At 54.4% G+C, this 22,389-nt stretch overlaps 1 protein-coding gene across 1 annotated transcript; it reads right to left on the bottom strand.

Moving 5' to 3' along the window:
- Positions 1 to 1,889: 1,889 nt before the first annotated feature.
- On the bottom strand, positions 1,890 to 21,960 carry LOC119097399 (uncharacterized). The gene is made up of 4 exons (XM_037220443.1): positions 21,882 to 21,960; positions 16,143 to 16,239; positions 5,751 to 5,924; positions 1,890 to 2,890 (listed from the first exon to the last, which is right to left on the bottom strand). Exons 1-4 carry the CDS (start codon positions 21,912 to 21,914, stop codon positions 1,890 to 1,892), a joined length of 1,305 nt encoding a protein of 434 aa, XP_037076338.1. The 5' UTR covers positions 21,915 to 21,960.
- Positions 21,961 to 22,389: the final 429 nt, after the last annotated feature.

The following is a 22,389-nucleotide window of genomic DNA, read 5'->3' as shown; positions in this document are numbered from 1 at the left end:
CTGGTGCCCACGGCAGAATCTCGTCACTGAAAGGCGCATTCAACGACCTCGAGTTAGCTGTCACATCCAGGGACCAGGATGATCCCCGCCTCTAAAGGCGGGTCACGATCGGCCAGCGACGGCGCGGACCCGGCGGAGTGCCGTCAGCTCCGAGCACCTCCGCCGATTGGCAGCGCGCGCCGTCGAGGCTCCACCCCCACCCCCCTCTCGACGCGGGCCGCGACAGCGCCCCGCCACCCTCCTCGCAGGAACATACGCAGTGGTCTGCCCAGAGCCGGCCGCCCGCCTTAAAGCTCCGCCTCGCCAGTCGCGCCAGCTCATAGCTCCTCTACATGAACATCAGCACCGATTGGCACGAGCCGTTTGGCGCGAGGGAATGGCCAACAGCGGCGGTTATGGCTAAACATTTCAACCCGTGGTACTTCGCCGTGGGTAGCTACGAGGACGCGGCTGGGGACGACGAGCGAGCGGGAGAGAAAGATAAAGGATGGAGAGGAGAATGGGGAGAGCGAAACGGAATGGAGGGAAAAAGAGTGGCAGCGGTAGGTCGCTGAAATGAATTTGTGGGACGCGCCGCAAGTCTGTGTCCGCGAGCAAATAACCACGTCCGCATCATTGTCGCGCTCTGATTCCGTAGCCTTCCCAGCTGCAGCATTTCGTAGTCTTGGCACTGGCTTGGAAAATATGGCAGTTCCGCACTGGCAAATAACAAAGTGACGAACAATCTGGCGCACCAGGCTGGAAGTGGCCGCGCGGGTCGCGAGCAGCTTCAGTCTCATGCTGCCGGGAGATCCGCATGTGACGCCTCTCACTCGGACGTCGGCGCCAGTGCGGCAGAGGGCAGTGAATGGGCGCTGGTGGCCGGTGCGGTGCGATGCGAAGGGACGGGAGACGGCAGTTCTGGAGGCGCCAACCACTACACACTGGCAAGCTGCGACTGGCTCAAACGAGAAGTCGGGTCGGAGGAACACGGAGAGTGGCGGCAAGTCAGCAGATGAGAGCTGGGAAGAGCGACTTATTTGGCCTCTGAGCGGCGTCGCCCTCAGAAAATACGCAAGAATGTGTATGAGGCACTCATCGCAAACAGTCGGCACTCAACTCAACAGTTGGGGTCGCGCACGCTTACCATTCGCCCTTGGCGACTGGTTCGACCGGCAGTGGATTGGACAATATGCATGAAGAGCACCAACAACAAGCAGCTTAATCAGAGCACTCCTCAACAACTTGATAGATAATTACAATATAACGTTTCAAAGTCGGCACGGAGCCATGTCTGAAACTGAGCATTCGGCAGCATCAGCCAATCGGAATAAAGCGGCAGACTTGATCTGGCAACCACCGTGTCACGTGGAAATGGAACACGACAACAGCTCCGCTCCCCCGTCGCATGCCTAACACCATAGCCATCAATCTAAAACTGTCATTTGAACTATGTTTGAACGTCACCATGCATATACTAGGAATCTCTGCGCCAAGACTGCCGGCTCGGCGGCCGGAGCACAACGCCGCCACCCCCGCCAGTCGGCTCCGTCAGTTCTTGAGCCTGGTGGCGAGAGCCGCCGCCGACGCCACCTCCCTGCTCGCCGCCGCCGCGCCGGCGTGGGCGGCCGGCGCCTCCATCAGAGCGACTCGTCGTCGGGCAGACAGCAGCGCGGACAGCAGGGGCGCGGCGTCGGCGCTGGGGGCGGCGGCGACCACTGGCGCGGCGGCGGCCGGCCGCGGCGCGGCGGTAGCGCCGCCGGCTCCGGCAGCAGCACGCCGGCCGCGCTCGGCCGTACCTGGAAGGCGGCCGCCGGCGCGCGCGCCTCCACCAGCTGCTCGCGCCAGCGCCCCACCAGCTCGGCCGGCACGTAGCGACTGTGCTCGAGGTCGCCGAGCGGCGCCGTGTCTCATGGGGGCGGTGGCTCGGCCGGCGGCGGCGGCTCGACGCGCCGCTCGTACCGCGGGTGCTCGCCGATGCTATAGTAGTGGCCGTGGTAGACGACGCCAATGTCGCGCAGCACGTCGCCGCGGATGGTCGCCTTCAGCGTCCAGTTGTGGCAGTCGTCGCCGTCCTTCTCGCGCTCCATCCGCTCCACGTCCAGGATCTTGGAGCTGAGTCGCTCCAGGATTATGCCGATGTCCTTGATGCTCAAGTAGCGCATGCGCTCCACACTCAGCTGGTCGACCAGCAGCAGCAGCTTCTCGGTCACGCCCTCCTCGTTAGCCGTGTTGTCGCCCTCGGACTCGGAGCTCTCCTCGGGCGCGGCGGCCGCTCCGGACGGTCCCGGCGCCGGTCCGTTGTCTTTCTTGGCCGCCTCGTCGAAGCGCACGTGCGAGAGTGGTCGGCGCGCCGGCGGCGGTGGCGGTGGCTCGCGGATCGGCGACGTCGCCGTCGACTTCTTGACCGAGATGGCGCCGCGGCCGGCGTGCAGCGCGCAGCAGTGGAAGTCGCACTCGTCGGGCGGCGAGCTGCGCGGCTGCACGTGGAGCTGGTGCTGGTACTGGTGATGGTGGTGGTGGTGATGCGGGTGGTGGTGTGGTCCGCACTCCGCCGTGTGCACGTGCACCGAGCCGGACTCGACCGAGCTGCCCTGGCGGGAGAGCCGCCCGGCTCCGGGCGGCACGGCGTACGGCGGCGGTGGCTCCTCGAGCCGTGACCGCGCCGCCGCGAACGGCGCCGCGACCGGCGACGTCGCCTTCCGCTGATCGAACGGCGCCTCGCCCACGCCGCGCACCACGATGTGTGCGCGCCGGCCGGGAGAGCCGACCGCCTGTCGCCGGTCGGCGTCCCAGTGCAGCTGGATGGTCACCTGGCCCCGATGGTCGGCGATCTTCCAGGAGGGCGCCTCGTCCCGCAGGTCGAGCGCGTGCATTGTCTGGCAGACGATGCGGGGGATGCAGGTGAGCGCTGTCGGAGTGGAGCACCAGTCAGACGCGCTCAGACAAGCCGTGACTCGGCAGGGTCAGGTGACAGGACACAACTCAGCCGGGCACCGACGGGCCAGGCGCCACATAGCCGGCTAATGGCAGGACACAACTCAGCCGGGCACCGACGGCCAGGCGCCACATAGCCGGCTAATGGCAGGACACAACTCAGCCGGGCACCGACGGGCCAGGCGCCACATAGCCGGCTAATAGTAGGATACAACTCAGCCGGGCACCGACGGCCAGGCGCCACATAGCCGGCTAATGGCAGGACACAACTCAGCCGGGCACCGACGGGCCAGGCGCCACATAGCCGGCTAATGGCAGGACACAACTCAGCCGGGCACCGACGAACCAGGCGCCACATAGCCAGCTGATGACAGGACACAACTCAGCCGGGCACCGACGGACCAGGCGGCACACAACCAGCTAATAGCAAGACACAACTCAGCCGGGCACCGACGGACTAAGTGGCACATAGCCGGCTAATGGCAGAACACAACTCAGCCGGGCACCGACGAACCAGGCGCCACATAGCCAGCTGATGACAGTACACAACTCAGCCGGGCATCGACGGACCAGGCGCGACATAACCAGCTAATAGCAAGACACAACTCAGCCGGGCACCGACGGGCCAGGCGCTACATAGCGGGCGCCTGGTCCATAATGGAGGGAGGCAGACACCATGCGCTTAGGTCGTGGATGGACCGCATATACGCATCAAGGCCGAGTCACATCAGCCGAGTCAGGGACGAGCCAAAGCTACAAGTCAATCGGGACGGAGCCGGACCATGGCCGCAGCCTAGAAGTAAACCACAGTGAGATTCGCCTCTGTCAAGGGTAAAATGCCGGTCAGACCCGAGAGAAAGCGGGAGGAAGGAAGAGGGAGGTAGGGAGGGAGGGAGGGGAGAACGAGGGAGAGAGAGGAGAGAGAGGAGAGAGAGAGAGAGAGAGAGAGAGAGAGAGACAGAGAGAGAGAGAGAGAGAGAGAGAGAGAGAGAGAGAGAGAGAGAGAGAGAGAGAGAGAGAGAGAGAGAGAGAGAGAGAGAGAGAGAGAGAGAGAGAGAGAGAGAGAGAGAGAGAGAGAGAGAGAGAGAGAGAGAGAGAGAGAGAGAGAGAGAGAGAGAGAGAGAGAGAGAGAGAGAGAGAGAGAGAGAGAGAGAGAGAGAGAGAGAGAGAGAGAGAGAGAGAGAGAGAGAGAGAGAGAGAGAGAGAGAGAGAGAGAGAGAGAGAGAGAGAGAGAGAGAGAGAGAGAGAGAGAGAGAGAGAGAGAGAGAGAGAGAGAGAGAGAGAGAGAGAGAGAGAGAGAGAGAGAGAGAGAGAGAGAGAGAGAGAGAGAGAGAGAGAGAGAAGAGAGAGAGAGAGAGAGAGAGAGAGAGAGAGAGAGAGAGAGAGAGAGAGAGAGAGAGACGGTTTACTCACAAGAACGCACTGGAGTCAGTAGCATAATCAAGAACGGAGTTTTTGCAGTCACGTCCTTCCCTCCTCCTCCCCCCCCCCCCTCCTGGCTGTGGCGGGCCCTCCTGTGATAGATCACAGACATGGTTCTACTTGATCAGGGACAGACTACAGACGTATTAAATAGGGGACGGATTACGGACCCAATTGCGGACGGGTCAAAAGTCACGCTAAACCGTGCTATGTACGGATTGCGAGGAGTCAGAGCTTGAGGTCAGAGCACATGCACAACTCAGACACAGATCGGAATGGATTTCTTGGTCAGGGACAGACCAGAGATAGACTGCTGGGTCAGGGACCAACCAGTGATAGACTGCCGGGACAGGGACAGACCAGTGATAGACTGCCGGGTCAGGGACAGACCAGTGATAGACTGCTGGATCAGGGACAGACCAGTGATAGACTGCCGGGTCAGGGACAGACCAGTGATAGACTGCTGGGTCAGGGACAGATCAGGAATAGACCGTCGGGTCAGGGACAGACCACGGGCAAACTGCCCGGTCCGGGGCGGGTTACAGGCCTCTTGCCGACAAATCGCATATTGGACGTTTGTTAGTTATTTACATCAGAGCCCTTTTGGTCAGTCATGCCCATTTCAGAGCGAAAGGATGAAGGATATTGGTTAACGGTCGGACAGAACTGTATGCACCTTCGGGTTAATCCGCCGAGATTAAGCCCACACTATTCGGGGTCTGAGTTTGGCTCTCGGACGGAATCCCACCAGGTGGAATTTTGGGCCCACCCGTGGGTGGTGCGTGCAGTCTGTTCCGGATAGTTGGGTGAGGCAATTATTCAGCGTGAAGCAAGAACAAGTAATTTAGGATGAATGCAGACTGTAGTCATGCCCCAGCCGGGTCAGACACCAAACACAGATGGAGCCAGGAAGATCATGAATATAGTGCGGAACCGATGCAGTCCAGCTGGGCTCAAACGAGTGTCGGCGTCAGCCTCACCGGCCTAGGAAGAGGGTCCGCTCGTGGTTTGAAGTCTAGATCACCGCCCGATATTGTAGCATGAACAACATTTACCTAAAATTTAGATAAAGATGAGGAATCAGTTGCCTTGGAACACGGCAAAGGCATCTCAGAGATTAGGCTAAAGCAAACAAAATCAACTTACCGACTACAGACTGCCAGAAAGTTGCGGCACCTCAAACGAATGCACGTATGGCATGACACGACGAGCCTTTCAAAGTTTTGGAGGAGCTCATCTGCATTTAACCCCTGGTCTGCCATTTTTTCTACCAACACGGCAGCTTAAGCGTGCCCCGTGTCAAGGTCAGCATGAGACCGGCGGCCTGCCGGCCCCGCCAGCGCCACCTGGTTAGGGCCAGCGGGATAGCGACAGTGCTGCCATCTGTCCTGAAAGAGCGATAGGGCCGCCACCTGCTCTGAGGACGTCGACGCCTGGCGGCAGCCAGCGGTCCGAGTCCCGGAGCAGAAGGAAGACTGTGTTGTCGGGCAGTGTGGCGAAGTACTCGGCGTCATCCACGGTGGTACCGTCTGACTCCAGCACGGCAGAGACCATGGACTCGACGTCGTATCGCAGCTTTTCTCTCCCTGTGAAACAACACCAGAGTCGTCGGCCTGGGCGGTGGTCGTGTTGTGGTGCATTCTATCGTATTGCACTGAGATATGGGCTATCCGCTGTAAGCTAATCACCAGAGTCCAACGGTTTCCAACATGGGGCAAAGCAGACAATAACGGACACCGCGCATCTGTTCTACCATATTTTAACGTTCTAGTGATCATTTCGCCGATGAAATGATCTGATCTGTCCCCTGGTTGTCACCGACTGACTGTCAAACGTTACGCGCCGCTGCGGGACTGTTCCGTGCTCCTGCAGGACTGTTCCACGCTCCTGCAGGACTGTTCCACGCTCCTGTGGGACTGTTACGCGCTCTTGCGGGAGTGTTCCGTGCTCCTGCAGGACTGTTCCACGCTCCTGCAGGACCGTTCCGCGCTCTTGCGGGAGTGTTCCGTGCTCCTGCAGGACTGTTCCACGCTCCTGTGGGACTGTTCCGCGCTCTTGCGGGAGTGTTCCGTGCTCCTGCAGGACTGTTCCACGCTCCTGCAGGACCGTTCAGCGCTCTTGCGGGAGTGTTCCGTGCTCCTGCAGGACTGTTCCACGCTCCTGTGGGACCGTTCCGCGCTCTTGCGGGAGTGTTCCGTGCTCCTGCAGGACTATTCCACGCTCCTGTGGGACTGTTCCGCGCTCCTGTGAGACTGTTCCGCGCTCCTGTGAGACTGTTCCGCGCTCCTGTGAGACTGTTCCGCGCTCCTGTGAGACTGTTCCGCGCTCCTGCAGGACCGTTCCGCGCTCTTGCGGGAGTGTTCCGTGCTCCTGCAGGACCGTTCCACGCTCCTGCAGGACTGTTCCACGCTCCTGTGAGACTGTTCCGTGCTCCTGCGGGAGTGTTCCGTGCTCCTGCAGGACTATTCCACGCTCCTGTGGGACTGTTCCGCGCTCCTGTGAGACTGTTCCGCGCTCCTGTGAGACTGTTCCGCGCTCCTTCGGGACTGTTCCGTGCTCCTGCGGGACTGTTCAGTGCTCTCACCACCGCTGGATTGCTCGCTTGGGCCTATCCGGATCCCTGCCTACGCGAGGCACTCGCAAGGTGCCTCTTCAAAAAGTCATGAGTAAGTGGTTGAACTGTTCACTATTGTTGAAGCAAACTGGATGAAAAAGCAGGCTTGCTACATCACCACGGCATTTCTGTCCTAGACATGGTGTCAACAAGCGCAAAGCAACTGATCCCAACTCAAATTTCTGGTACAGCCATACACCCACGTAAGTTCATGGACCACATGACAGCGTTTCACGAGGATTACGTCCAAATGTTCTTTTGACAATAATGCATCACGCAGGGTGTAAACGTAACTGTATCACATTCGTCTACATTCTTTGCGCGGGCAATCAATTTATGTACGCGCAAACGACTTAGAGGTGCAATTGCACAATCATAGTATATGATGGACCCTCGACCTCCCGTTCGCGACGATATCATAGCCGCTGTGACTGCATGTACGGGCGCAAATTTCCTCCGCAAAGACCCGTACGTGAGAGAATGAGTAACGTTTATCTGGTGCCGGAAGCAGAGTAGCGCCTGGAGCCCCCAAAAGAGATCCCAGGATCCAATCCCAGAGTCCCATTAACATGGAGCCCTATGGGACCCTAGATCTACCCTCTGGGTTCTGTCATATGTTTGGCTAAGAGAAGGCGTATTCCGTCTATTTTCCATGTCAGTAAGGCACAGCAATTAGGGCATGACATGCCCAACATGTGCGGACATTGTATGTGGGTACGTCATTATCGTACATAACTTGTTGTTTTGTGTGAAGAATAGCTTTCTTTGTCCACCATGAGTCACAAAAATGTGAAATGTGTTGAATATATATATATATATATATATATATATATATATATATATATATGTGTGTGTGTGTGTGTGTGTGTGTGTGTGTGTGTGTGTGTGTGTGTGGTGTGTGTGTGTGTGTGTGTGTGTGTGTGTGTGTGGTGTGTGTGTGTGTGTGGTGTGTGTGTGTGTGTGTCCTCGCATCGTGCTCTGTTTTCTGCATGGCGAAACCAAAATGGATTACATTTCGGAGCAAACCTATACTCTGTCTGTGACGCGTGCATGGCTGAAAGCCAGACATCATCCAGCCCTTCTCAGATAGATATCAACATCTGACAATGGCCGAGGAGTTATCTGGCGGAAAAGTCTTAAGAATACTATCACATCAGACCAGGACGATAGTGCGCGCACTTCCTGAAACTAGCGCCTCGTCTCAATCCATCCAAGAAACTTTGGCTAAATATTGCTTTGTCTTTGGCTATACACAATTAAGCTATACATATTCAAAAGCCGCGCAGGTGTTTCAAGTCCTTTACAGGCACCATTGGTCCAAGACCGAACTTGCCTTGGTAATCATCGACGGAAGCGAATGAGCATTTTTTTTTTGCTTTTTTTTAAAAGCAAGAACCAACCAACCTTGAGTCGATACCATGAACCAACTCTGGGTCGATACCATGTATGACACAGCCTTCTCTCATTTCTTCCACCTCTGGATGAGCCAGGAACCTTCGGTAAAAGTTCAAATTTCGTTCACCACAAAGTTGTTATATTTATTGGTCATCAGTTTCTTCATCAGACAGCGCGGTGCAATGCAAGCACCAACATCCTCTTGGACTAAAAACCCAAATGCGGATGAATGAAACTCCGAAGCAGACGCGATGTCCTGGGCAGCCGAATCCCTAGCAGCCAGATCCAGGCCCATCTTGTGTGGCATGTGTGTGGCCATGTGGGCGTGGTCACCGCCTAGCAACATGAGACTTCCGGCGGCGCGCAGGCTCCGTCCAGCGTACCTGGAACGGGGCGCACGGTCGCGAAGTTGGCCGCGCGGCCGCCGCAGCCTTGCCCGGTAGCCTGCCGTTGCCACGTCCCCCCCCCCCCCCTCCCTCCCCCTGGTCGGACGCTGCTGCGCCGCCGACTTCCGTCCCAGGTTGCGGCCGCGCCGCTGGAGGCCGAGCGTGGGAGGGGGCGTCGGTGCCCCTGGCTGCTGGATGCTGATCCGCTCCTCTCGCCGTTTGGAGGGGACGTCGGTGCCCCTGGCTGCTGGATGCTGATCCGCTCCTCTCGCCGTTCGGAGGGGGCGTCGGTAAGCTGGCGACTTCGAGCCGGGACGGGGCGTTCACGCGTGCCGGCCGCCGACGCGCCGGCGACCTGGCGGGCCCACGCGGAAGACCGCGGCCAGCCCGCCTCACTGGTGGGACGTGAGGGAGCAAGAATCCCCCTCCCCCCCCCCCCCCCCCCCCCCCCGCTCCCAGCAGCGCCCGGCACCGGCGCGCGGGACGCGACGGGGCGGCGTCCAATCAGTGGAGCCCGACGCGTCGCTCTCACTGCTCTTGACCGATCAGAGCTTTGGACCGCTGTGGTGGCGGCGCGGCCGTCCGCTCAGCGACGAACGGCGACAGCTCCGCGCCGCCGGTCCGGACGAATACCGCCCACCGCACCTCGACGGGCCCGTGTGGCGCCCACGCGCGCCAGCCGCGGTCGACGCCCGTGGGTGCAGCGCGGCGGCAGCGTCCTGGCCAGACGCGCGGCCTGCACACTTGATCACGGCTCCCTGGTCACGATCGATGATGATGAGCAGGCGGACTAGCGTGATGCCGGCTACACATGTACGTCCTCGCAGCGTACCTTGATACCGGCTGTGAGTGTTGTGAGCTGAGGAGGATTTGGCGAAGGATTTGAGGATTCGGCGAAGGCAGGTTGCAAAACAGAATCTGGACCCCACTCCAACTCGCTGTTTCATTTCATCTAGACATGAAACGTAAAACATAATTCACCAAATCACACTATGACGTCCCGATTCCGTTGTGGCATATACTTGGTTCGAATGAAGCTCAGACCGCGGCCAGGTCGCTTCACTGGTGAGACGTGAGGGAGCAAGAGCCTCCACCCCACCCAGAGAAGAGCGGGCGGGAGCTCTGAACTTTGATGCTGCTTGCATCCGGTGTGTATTGCGGGCTGATCATGGTGGCTCACTCCATCAACTATTACTACGCTTGAAAAATACGACAAATGTGAGGACTAGTTTATGCGACATTGTTATACCCAGATCAATGTGCTCATGCGTTGTATCAGTTTTAAAATGGCATGTTGACGCATGTTAGCTTCCAGGGAGGCCGTGATGATCATCCTTCGGCCTTCCAGGGAGGCTCTAGCTCGCAATGATCCTTCAGTCTTCACCAATCTACTGGTAAGTCAATGAGACGTGTGTGGTGATATTTGCATCGAAGAAAAAAAGGTGGCAACAGAGTTCATTCGGTAAGAAGCCAAATTGCCTTTGGGCATTAGTCGTTTGTTCTTCGTTAGCTCCATCGGCAGGTTTAGTTCGCGAAAATAATAATTAAGAGCTGCGATACCTAGTTGTACAAAGACTAGCTAGCTGTACTAGCTGTACTAGCTAGCACTAGCACAAAGACTAGCTGTATAAAGACATAAGGTAAGACTAACCTTTCATATCAAGCATTGCCTTACGCTATCACATAATTTTAGCTACATAGGTCCCCATTAGTTGCGAAGACCTCCCGATCTGACATCCACCCTGTCCCCTTGTGAAATCCTGGCTATGCCACTGCCTGGAAACAGCCATAGTTACTATGAATGTAAACCAATTGCATGCACCATTGGTGCTGTAGAGCTCATTCGAGGTGAATGTCACAGAGGTAGACTGGAAAACTCCCAAAGTTACGTGACTTAAAATTTGGCAGGCTACCAATGCCGTCATCAAACATAGACATCGTAAATTTGCAAGACGACCCATCCGGCCAAGATTATGTCAGATCGTAGAATGACCTTAGATGGTGTTTATGTCACATTTTGAGCTCTCGATAGTATGGATGGCATTACATGACCCGCTGGCAATGCATGGGTGGCACATGCGCTGGCTTTGCAGGGCGTGCCCCACTCTGGGGCAGATTTCAAAAATATGGCCACATGAAAGACATTTGGGTGAGACACGCGTGGTAGTTTCCACAACTTTGCGTTGGGGGCGGTAAAGGGAGGGGGGATTTCACGTCGACCTCGTTAAAAATTGGCAGGAAACCTGGCGTGCCCGAGAGCAAAATGCTCTTGGGCACGCCAAGAGCATTATTGCATTTTATTACAAGAGCATTTTACTCCAAACACCGACAACCAGGCCCATCGCAAACCATCGCACACCTGAAGTGTCACGGTCAACTTGTGCTCCGTCCTTTATGGGCTCGAATGACGTCGGTGGAAATGAATGGTTGCGGTTGCCACAGCCGGCGGCATAAACCATTTCGCGATAAGTGCATTGGTGAAGGCTTGTGCACGTTTGTTTGTAACGACATGATGTGCTGCTATTTATACTAATCCGCACTCTAAGCCCAGCTTCGCAGTGAACTGGGCATCCAACTAGGTGACCAGTCGGCGCACCTCAAAGCCCACATCATCATCATCATCGAGTAGGTGACCATGCTCCCCAAAGTCAAAGTGCCTTTCGAAAGTATCTGTGTTTGATGCTATAGTGAAGAAATCCAAGGTGCTGCGTGATATTTCGTTGAATTTCTGCGATGATGACTTTATATTCGGATATCCTTCTCCTAAAGAGAGTATTTTAAGCACCCACACAATTTATTGTAGAAACATTGTGGTCAATTAGCGTATTGTTAGCATTGATGCCAATTAGTGTAATGCAAACATCACATTATATTCTTGTTTGGAAGAAAAAAGCAAACAGTGGTGGTGAGCTGGGAATCCAACGGGATTTTCCGCGTCAGAGAGACTATTTCAAATAAAAATTCGGGGCTAATCAGGATTTTGTGAAAACTGCTAGTACCGACCAAACTGGACGCTTCTTACGTAACTATTGGTGAAAAGCACAAACAGCTGGCAAACTCCCTTCAACCAGATATGCTCCATAGGCTTTTGATCACAGAGACAGCAAAAACACTATTGACCTCGATCGGTCACAGCTGACATGTCAATCACAAGTGGCACCCTTACATGACTTTTTACAAGCCCTACGCCCAGAGATACCGACCTTAGCGGTTCAAATTTCAACCGATGCGCTTATCGGTAACAGGCCTTTGCCATCCGCCCAGCCAACCACACACATACTTTTATTCGCACCAGTGGAGGTGTTATGGCGGTGTTGTGACGACGGTGGCCGCGACCGCAGGGAAGACGCGTAGTGCTGCTACAAAGCATTGACGGTGTGATTTGGACTCAGAAATAATTCAAACTGATACCCCGATTATGTCCGGACGGTGCTGCAGTGGTACTATCCGGCGCTCTTATTAGACATGACTGGCCTTGAAGTTTCATTTTAGCACGTTTTTGAAACATTCCTCTAATGTGGGACAATCCCTTAAAAGAAGCGCTTGGTCTGACACATGTGATAATTATATTCGGCTTCAAGTCTTACTCAGGGTCCAGTCCAAGTTTAAAGACTCCATTGGTCCTGATCTGGTTCACATGCATTAAAGCTCAAGCCTGAGTCCCAATCCGGATTTTTTAAAAATGGCGAGTCACAGTCTGAGTCCGTGAATTACAGCCTGACCCGTGAGCCACGGTCTGAGTCAGTGAGTCACAACATAAGTCCGTAAGTCACAGCTTGAGTCAGCAATGTACAGCACGATTCCAAGTCATCCGTGAAATGAGTCCCTGCACATAACACCCAGTCCCATCCACTCCGAGTGGGACTTGAGCCGGCGGCCGGTCGGACTCCGATCCATGTCAGTCAGTAAGTACCCTGGGTCGCTAGTCACCGACCCTGAAGCTGCCAAGAAGTTATTCAGCTTTTTCGGTGATACAGGACGTCATAAAACGCCTGGTTTCCGTACGGAGTCCCAATGCCGTCATCCCGCTGATCACACTCGTCACCGGACCGCACTTCAACCCCTTTGCTTAATTACGGCTGTCCCTGAACGTATTGGAGTTTATTGACCAAGGGGCGTAATGAACGAGTGGTTAGCGCATCAGACCACCACGTGGGAGCCTGGGTCCTAATCCCCGCTGCGCTATAGTCCCCGAGCGCTGATATGGCCAATGCATTCGCTGGCGCTTCATAAAAGGACGTAAGGACGGGCGTCGCGTTCCTTTAAGAGTTAGTGACCACTGTTAAGCCCATTGTCGACTTACGTATTACCTGAGCGGTTTTGAAAAGCCTGACTCCTCACAGCTCTCAACAGTCGGGATCCTCGACTTTTCACGATTGTCTCGTAACTCCCGAATGCGTTGTGGGACGCTACCTTCGCAAAACCACTTGTAAGTATTAAATCCTTAACCTCTCTAGGGACCTATCGGTTCTATAAAATACACCATGTTCCAGGCCTCTGCCCTGTTTTGGGTTCTTTGAGCGGTCTGGTTATTGTTTGAGTACAACGGTATTCCACGCCATCTTACGCGTCTCTGATCGCTCTCAAACCTTGGTTTTTATATGAAACCCCTGAACCCCCTCCAGCCTGCTATGCCCGGATTGCAGCGATCCGACCATGTGGAAGTGCCTGGTAACTTAAGTGATTTTCCTGATCGCTATTGGGCTAGAGGTCATCTTGGAAGCACTGAGACAGCTCGAACGTCCATTACGGTCTCAGGGCTCCTGGACTTTTTCTGGTCTCTGTCCGACGTTGACCCTGCCAGCTCAGTGGCATCAGAAAATCAGGAATTATTTGGAGAGCGGAAGGGTGGTAATGATCTATGAATGACTTGACCGCCTTGAATAACCTGACCGCCTTTGGTCTAAGCTTTACGAAATTTTTCCTATTTTTGTAACGCTCCATCCACTGAGCAGAACCTCAAAACCAATGGGTAATCAAGCAAGATGAGACGCCGCTGAAGTGAGCTGCGCTAACCCCGTTAGTTGATGCAGGGGGCGAGGTGGCAAATTATGACATACACGCTTGCCCGTGAATGGGAATATAACCACGGGGGCGTCTGTGACTTGGTGGTGATCGCAAATGACGTAGTTCAGACAATTCTAATCTGTTGAAATTGTTAATTAAATAGTATCAAAATGGAAAAGGCAAAGTACAGTTTTACACGAAAGCTTATAGCCGAAGAAGAGTTCCGTGGTAGGAAATTCTACTAAAAACTCATAAAATTTGGTCGCTACCGCTTTTTGGCTGGTAGCGCATTTTAGAACAGTGCACAGCATGACTCGCATCCTGCTATGCGTGCCTGTCACCAAGCCCTGGCTATGCGACTGACTAAAAACACAGTTTTGATAACCATATAGATGAAAAACACTTGGACGAAAGAAGGTTTTCTGCGTTATTCAGCCGTGTTCTTCTGCTACAATTTCAGTTTAATGACACCGCTCCTGCGAAGATGATGTACTTCTTCAAATGTGTTTCGTTCTGGGTTTTGCCATTCAATCATAAATGTCAGCGATGACATTTGATGGCAGCCATGACAATGAAAGCGATGACAGCATGGTAGTTACCAATAGTCATCATGTGTATAATGCATTAAAAATTGACAAGTGGGACCGAGCACCTTTGGCAACGAACACTACTGGCTTTAGTCAATAAGTTGTAAGGCCTGCCTTGCATGGTAGCTTAACAGGCAGAGGTCTTTGGATGAAGCTTTCGCGCACTTATTCATTTCGAAATGACATTCACACCCAATTTCATTACAATGTAACATTTGCGCGCAACTTCATTGCGATGTAGCATTCGTGCGCTAATTTACTGTGACGCAAAGTTCGCGCTCTAAATCACAAATGTCATTACCGGAAAAATGGCATACTGGGCATAGCTAGGCTCGACAATTGTTATCAACGAGACCAATGAGCTTGTAATGATTTACGGATTTGGCAGTCGTGATCGATGTGTTGCAAAAACGCACGCGTTTTGGGTGGATGCTAGTCACGATAAGTGCGGCTACACACCTGCGCAGTTTTAACGGCCCAATCTATCTTGTAATCGGGTCGGGCCACGGCGTCGCGCACTCAAGATCGGTTTCGGAAAAGATGGCATTAGCTTCTTTCCGGTCAGCTACTGACTCCTGTATCGGCCGGTTATTTTCGATATCCGCGGGCGGGTTGCGGTACGCGTATTCCCATACGTTGCGCAATCGTTTTTAAGTCTTCATCTGCTCCGGTTGCTGATACAATGGCATCCGTGTCCCACCTTCCGGGCATACTTTAAAAACGTACTTGAATGAAACCTCATGACTAGTTACGTCTAATAATAGCACTGGGTAGTGCCACTGTGGTACCGTGAAGGCATAAAAAGAATGTCGATTTCAATTATTTTCTAGTCCAAATTACGTCGTCAACGCTTCCTACAACACTACGTTTCTTTCGTGCAGTGGCGACCACGGTCGTAATGATAACCAGCGCGCGCACCTCTACTGATGGGAATAAAAGAACGTTTGTAATTGGCCCAGCGAGCAACTACCTGTTATCGAGGAGTGGGTTGGTTAAAGTTTGAACCAGGGCGTCACATCGACATCCCAAGATCTCGCTCCCATTCTCAAAGCCAAAGTGCGCTTCGAAAAGCGTCATTGTGGTAAACGCCGTAGGATCGAAATCAAAGCCCTAGGATAACGTTACGTTTGATTCACGGAATAATATCCGCACGCTCGTTTATGTTTTTGCCTAAGCGGAGCATTCAGGCTATCGTAGCATTTATTACGCAATCATTTTGACACATTAGTGTCTTGAAAATGTTACAGAACACACGCTGGGAAGAGCAATACGAATGAAATGTACTACGTTCATCGTGGTGAGCAGAAAGTCAAATCAGATATCTCGCAGGGTCGGCTACTTCAGATCAAAATATACGCGTCTAGTGAACCAACAAGGGGAAAGCACAAAAAGGTGGGGTGCTTCCTTTAAACAACGTCGCAAAACGGATGGATCCACGGCTTACGGACAAGAGCGCGTGACTGTTTGCAAGCATCGACACTCACGATGGGCCGTCTTAGTGAACCGGTGTATTTGGTAAATCGCTTACGTCATCATTGCGGATTTCTCCACACTGAATGTGACATAATGGCCGCGGAGGCACTGGCCCGACCGATCCGGCTCATTTCAGAGACGTATTTCAGCTGAGGGCTGTTTCGGTACGTTGCTGCTCCTGAAATGACACCATCATATGCAATTTAGGGAGAACACAGTCATTTTAGGAGATTCTCAGCCGTCAGCATATGCAGCATTGATCATAACAGAACAGTGCCAGTGACATGGGCGACACGCATCCGTCCTCTCAACCAATACGTAGGCCATTCTGGTCTTACTCACCCCTGTTGAGCAACTCCTCCAGCGAGCTGGCGACAATGCCTTTCTTGGTGTATCGCCGGCTATCCCACACCTTGTACGGTCGCTTCCTCCCCTCCGACTGTAACAGTGCAGAGCAAGGCACATGAACGCGGTCATTTGCGCACGGTGCATGCGGCAAAGTTGACCTTTTCCCTGTTATCGGCTGTAAGTTGCATTTAAAGTTGCAAGAATCTGCATTTTCAGAACGTTCCGTTGTTTATTCGTCCGTTGGCGTTTGTTCATTTCCATGTCTACGTCTCAGCCGCACCACTAAATGTTATGCGTTAGTATTACATATAAGTCGGTGAAAACACATAAAGAAAACAAACGGGAAGTCGTCACCGGATGATGATGAACACTAGTACATCGATTTTCAGTATTTATATTCATAGTTTTTGACGGAGCAAGACATTCGCAAAAACACAAATATTACCGGCTAAGTTATGGATATTCTCGTTGCAAGTTGCTTCGCATTGTACACTGCAGGATTGGCAACTTACTGAGATTGTTTAGTCACCACAAACTGAGTAATCGCTTACGTCCGGTTAGCGACGGCCCTCACGCAAGACGAATGAAATGCGAAATGAGTCACAAATCTTTGTCACAAGCGAGCTTGAATTGTGATGGAAACAACACAGTTGTCAGAAAGTCAAGCACCTTCACGTGTCCTGACGACTCGTCGTATTTTTATGGCGGGGTTATCTGAAGGGTTGTAGCAGCGGCATACTAGGGGAAGGGCATGGGGGTCACAGCACCTCTCTTGACAAATCGGAGGGCCCTCCTGAAGACTCGCGAAAGATCCATGCACCTTTTTGGAAGCCCTCAGAGCTGTGTTGCTGTGATCCACAATAGCCTATTGTGAATGTAGGGGACATTCTTGGGGCTATCACGTCGGTTGTTGGGATCGCGTTTGACTGGGCTAGAAATGGCAGGCGCATTCTTTGGCCGTCAGACGCTGTAACATGACTGAGAGCGCCTCCTGGGACCGCACGAGATCGCTGACACTATACAAGACCTCGAATAGAGACTGGAGGTTCTCGCTTTTTGCACAATTTCAAGAAATCACTGGGCTGAAACAGCCGCCGACCTAATGAAGCTCAGTACGTATATGGAGGCTCGTATTGCTGGAAGAGAACCTCGGTACTGCACGAAACCATTGCGAATGCGCGGGACCACTGGCCACTAACCTCATGCGCTAAAGCCACTGGAATCACTTAAGCAACCACCACAGGGATCGCTGGGACTTCAGTAAGTCTTGGACAGTTTCAGCTTATCTTCGTTTTAATAAATTAAATGGTAACGGGGCTCGTTGGACCACAACAAAGTTGGATTAAGACCCCCGTGACATTGAAGACCCCCGTGATATTGAGGCGACCCCGCCTAGGACAGAGAGAGGCTGCCGAGTCTGCAAACACAAGGCACAAACAGCGACGGCCCGCAAGTCCTCATCAGGACCACCTCGCCCGTTGGTTGTCTCTGCGGGCAAACAGGTTTGAACCACAGCCCCACGACTGCGAAGTAAAGACATTACCGGCTCCTGAGGACGTACTCACCCACGTACCCCCTCGAATCAGGAGGTGCCCTAAATGTTAATTATCCACTCCCAAGCAGACACCTAAATGCACTGCTGTATTCATTTTTTTTTCTCAGTTGCTGTCTATTTTCCCATATACATGCTGGCGAAATAGGTGGCTGTTGATTTACTGCTTATTCGCAAGGTAAGATGTTTGAAACGTAAAAAGAGATGATATGACGAATCACTGCAAGCATTGATTGGATCGACTTGATTGATTGACGCAGGTGAGCGCGTTGTGCCAAGGTTGGCCTCCCTTAGTCATGAAAACAACTATCCTGCAACCAAAATTCAATTTATCATTCAATTTGGTACATGTATTTTTATCTCTGAACTTCATGTCGCTTGAGGCTTAAAGAATGGTGTCTTGTTGCCCAGATGTTTGCCTCCACTTTTCCGCTTTGGTATTATCCCCGTGTCCCCTTACACTTTTGCCCCAAGCGCATTACGCAATACACCAGCTGCCCCACATCATTAGATTTTAGTATTCAGTCAAATTTAGTATTTAGGCCACTGGCCTAGCGTCTGAGCATGTCGCCGCCGGCAGCGGAGCCGACGTCGATACCATTTCGGCGCGATGCAGAAGATGGTGCAGCTCTACAGAGCTTAAAACATCGTTTGAGAAAGTTTGGTGTTGGATTATTCGTGCCCGCAGCGCCGCGGCACGCTTGGCGGTTCGCACGCCCTGTAATACCCGAATGTGTATACATTTGCTGCCAGTTCCTATTCTCGCGTTCCGAGAAGATTTGCGTTGAGTTCAAATCACGCGCATCATGTTATATGCCAGCTGTTCTCTATTGCGTCGTCCACCAACAGATAATCAGCAACCAATGCGGGCTCTAACGAACATCAACATGCACGGGTACTTGTCGCAATGTATCGACAAACTGGATGTGAGCCTGATCGCAACGTACAGACTGGTCGAACATGTGTTCACGGGCCTCGCAGAGTGATAATGAACAGACTGGACGTGACTCGTGAGTGCTAAAAGGTCGCAGGTATCACCGAGAATGTTTGAAGTCATAGGGATCTGTCCGTGAGATATTTGAGGAGGGTCTGGGGACGTACGTGTCTCTAGGTGATATACAGGGAGACATGGCATGTGACCGTGGGTAGGCAGCCATGGACATGCATGAACATGAACATTGACGCGCACATGGAGATGCAAGACAGACAGGACACGTACCCATATCCCATACCAAGACAGACAGGACACGTACCCATATCCCATACCAAGACAGACAGGACACGTGCCCATATCCCATACCAAGACAGACATGACACGTGCCCATATCCCATACCAAGACAGGACACGTGCCCATATCCCATACCAAGACAGACAGAACACGTGCCCGCATCCCATACCAAGACAGGACACGTGCTCATATCCCACACCAGGTCAGGCATGCGCTCATGTGGTTATACAAGCAGGTGCATGTGAGGGATATACGGACAAGCTAGACATACGTCTGTCAGTGATCTACATACAGACAGATATGGGACAAAGGACACCGGACATGTGCCGAAAACCAGTGACGCATAGGCAGTGTCTGTATTTGCGTTTTGTATTGAACACCACCAGTGTGCCCCCACATTTGAGTGGCTATTTTGCGCGCATCGTGGTGGGCAATAATTGCGTATTTCGGGGATCTTATTAGGATTTTGCAACAAGAAAACCAAGGGAGGTAGGGTACCAGAAGTGATATGCTAGAGCACGAAAGTTAGTTACGTAGGAGTCGCCGACATGCGACGAAGTGCGCCGTCCGCTAGCATGCGTCAAGCTCAGCTGGTCACTAAGAATAGCCGAGGCCGATGATAAATGGTTAAGTAGGGGGTCAATAGCAAAGGGTTACCCTTATGAGTGATTTTTCAGAATAACCTTCGCGTTGTTGCCTTCGCTGACGGGTGCGCACCAGTCCAGCCTGCAGTTCGTTTAGGGACTTGCATAAGCCTCGCGTTTCGCTTGAGTTGTCCAGTAACCGTTGAATATATCCATGTTCATGACATCGTCGACTTAAAAGCGAAGTGTCGAACAAAATTTTCCTTCACGGGATGGGCATGTGCCCGTAAGCAACAACAGGCCGCAAATGGGAAGCTAAGTAAGATGCGGACAAGCTGGATATGCATCGACGAGTAACGTGCAGGCAGGCCGGACACATATCCGTAAGTGATGTGCCGACAGCCCAGACGTCCGCCTTTGAGAGATCCGCTGACAGATGGCGTTGCCGGACGACGCGATCAGTCTCCATGGGTGCGGGCGTCGGGCGGATGGGCGGGACTGGGCTGGTGGGGAGGGGGGCGGGGGTGCGGGGGTGAGGGTGGGGAGGTGGGAGAGGGACGGCGATGGGACGTCGTCGGAGTGCGTACGCTTGACCAGCCACGGTGCAAGGTTGCAGCTCTATCAAGGGCAACATCGATATTGAAGAAATGGCACGACGGTGCGGCCTCAGCATGCTTTGGTCCCACTCGCGCGTGAAGACAAAACCAGCTCGTCTTTATCGAGGGTGTATTGTCTATTGTAGGCGAAGGAACTTCTCAGCAAGTAGTGTGTCAAAACCAACTCTGAACTCGATTCTGTCCATGCGTCATTATAGAATGCATGTTTAGCATTCTGAGAAAGTGGCGGTGACGTAGCAGCCCCGGACATCCCTGTTTCTACGCCAATGGTTGCGACGGCCAGTCCGCAAAGGACCGTGCTGGGAGAAGTAAGCAATGCGTTCAGAAATGCAACCGTCCGTCGGACCGTGCTGGGAGAAGTAAGCAATGCGTTCAGAAATGCAACCGTCCGTCGGACCGTGCTGGGAGAAGTAAGCAATGCGTTCAGAAATGCAACCGTCCGCCGGACAGGCATCCATGACTTATATCCCAGACCCTCCCCTACAGACGCCGGTGAGGAAATGGGTCATGAACCAAAGGGATGATACGTGAAATGTGATAACATTCAGACATCATTTTAGCACTCGCTGCAGACATACCACCGTGCATGTGTATCTCATCTTTCGAAGCTCTTTAGACCGTTTTACAGACTGCGTAGTCTGCGTATGCCAGAGACCTGCGTTGTGTCAGGACTCGAAAAGAATCTGGACCGCCGCCACACCACGACGACGGCCGTCAGAGTACCGGTACTGTTTACAAACGATGGGGCTGGCTAAGCTCCAGGCCCGAGGCGCCGCTTCGGGCACTTCACAGCAGCCAGATAACCGTACTGTCTGCCGAGCCAAGTACAAGGGCGCGCACCGAGAACCTCAACAGCTGCAGTCGATGTGGCGTGGGCAAGCTGAGCATGTGCCCCCTGATAATGCAGTTCGCTGTCACAATATCCGGTTCAGAACTGGATGAGGTTCAACGAAGCTAGACGCATTAATGATCCGCCACCGCTTCCGAACCACCGCCTTTCCCTGCAGCCACAGCGCCAGCATCTGCACCAGGAGCTGTGGATCCCTTGAGCTGTGGATCCCTTGAGCTGTGGATCCCTTGAGCTGTGGATCCCTTGAGCTGTGGATCCCTTGCCACTCGTCTGGTGAGCGCCGGCTCCGCGGAGACAGCCGGTCCGGCGGCGGCGGCGGCGGGCGCAACGCGCTCCAATAGCCATTGATCAGCGTCGGGTCTGCGGCGGCGGCCGGACGCCGTTCAGCTCGAGGAGCCACCGACGTGTGAGCACGGGTCTCGGACTCGCCGCCCGCCCCGCCGAATACAGATCAGAGGGTGCGCACGGCCGCCGCCGCTCGCCATCGATTGAGGCGCTCGATTTTCGCCGTGCCCTTCGCACTGCTGCCGCCGCGGGGCCTCGCATGGCTGGGCGGTGCCGGACGGACGCGGCAACGCACGAGGGGCGTGCGCTGGAATTTTGTTACCGGGTGTGGGCGTGTGGGATGTTTTCAGCACTCATGTGCCGCAGGGTGGCTTGTGAGGCTCTTTCCTGTCTAGCTGATGATGAAAGCCATGCTCACTGCGGGTTGAGCAAAAACATTTTTGGATCACAGCATTCCGCAGATCCAGACGAGCAGCCTCACTCGACCACTTTGCCAACAACATCCGACGACAGTCCGAGCCCCGGCTCACGAGTTCACACCACACCAGACGACGGTGCTGGAGCCGAGCGGCGCGGGGCGACGGCGCGCTCTGAGGCACGGCGGCGAGGCACTCACCGAGCTGGAGCCGTGGTCCCTGTCGTCGTCCATGCCGGGGCGGGCGGCGCGGACGCCAGCGTGCGGGGCCGGACGGCGGGCCGACTGACTGCGGGCCGCCATGGCCGGCCGCCGACGAGGCCGACGTCGGGACCGCCGCCGGCGCGCTCCGATCGATAAGCGTCCGGTCGGGCCGGGCCGGGCCGGGCCGGGCCGCCGCCGCCCGCCCGCTCGGCCCGCCGGCCGACCGGCCGGCCGGTGGTCCGGCCGCAGGTGGCCCGTCATCCAGCTGGAACCGCCAGGTCTGCGCCCGACACCCGCCCGCGGACGAGGATGCTGTGCGCCAGGCCCTCATCCCTGTGCGGCCAGTTTGTGACCGCATCGCTCGACGCGGCCGGTATGTGTCGGCTCTCCTCGGCCGGCGCACAGGCCGGGCCACGTGCGTCGCCTCGCCGCGACACGGCCGGTTTGCGTCAGCCGCTCCGGCCGGACGCGGACGCCTTCCTCCCGCCATCTCCGCCGGACACGG

The sequence above is a fragment of the Pollicipes pollicipes genome, unplaced genomic scaffold, assembly GCF_011947565.3.
Source record: "Pollicipes pollicipes isolate AB1234 unplaced genomic scaffold, Ppol_2.1 Scaffold_4295;HRSCAF=5057_pilon_pilon_pilon, whole genome shotgun sequence".
In the NCBI taxonomy this organism is placed as follows: domain Eukaryota; kingdom Metazoa; phylum Arthropoda; class Thecostraca; order Pollicipedomorpha; family Pollicipedidae; genus Pollicipes; species Pollicipes pollicipes.
This window is presented reverse-complemented; position numbering and strand designations above follow the sequence as displayed.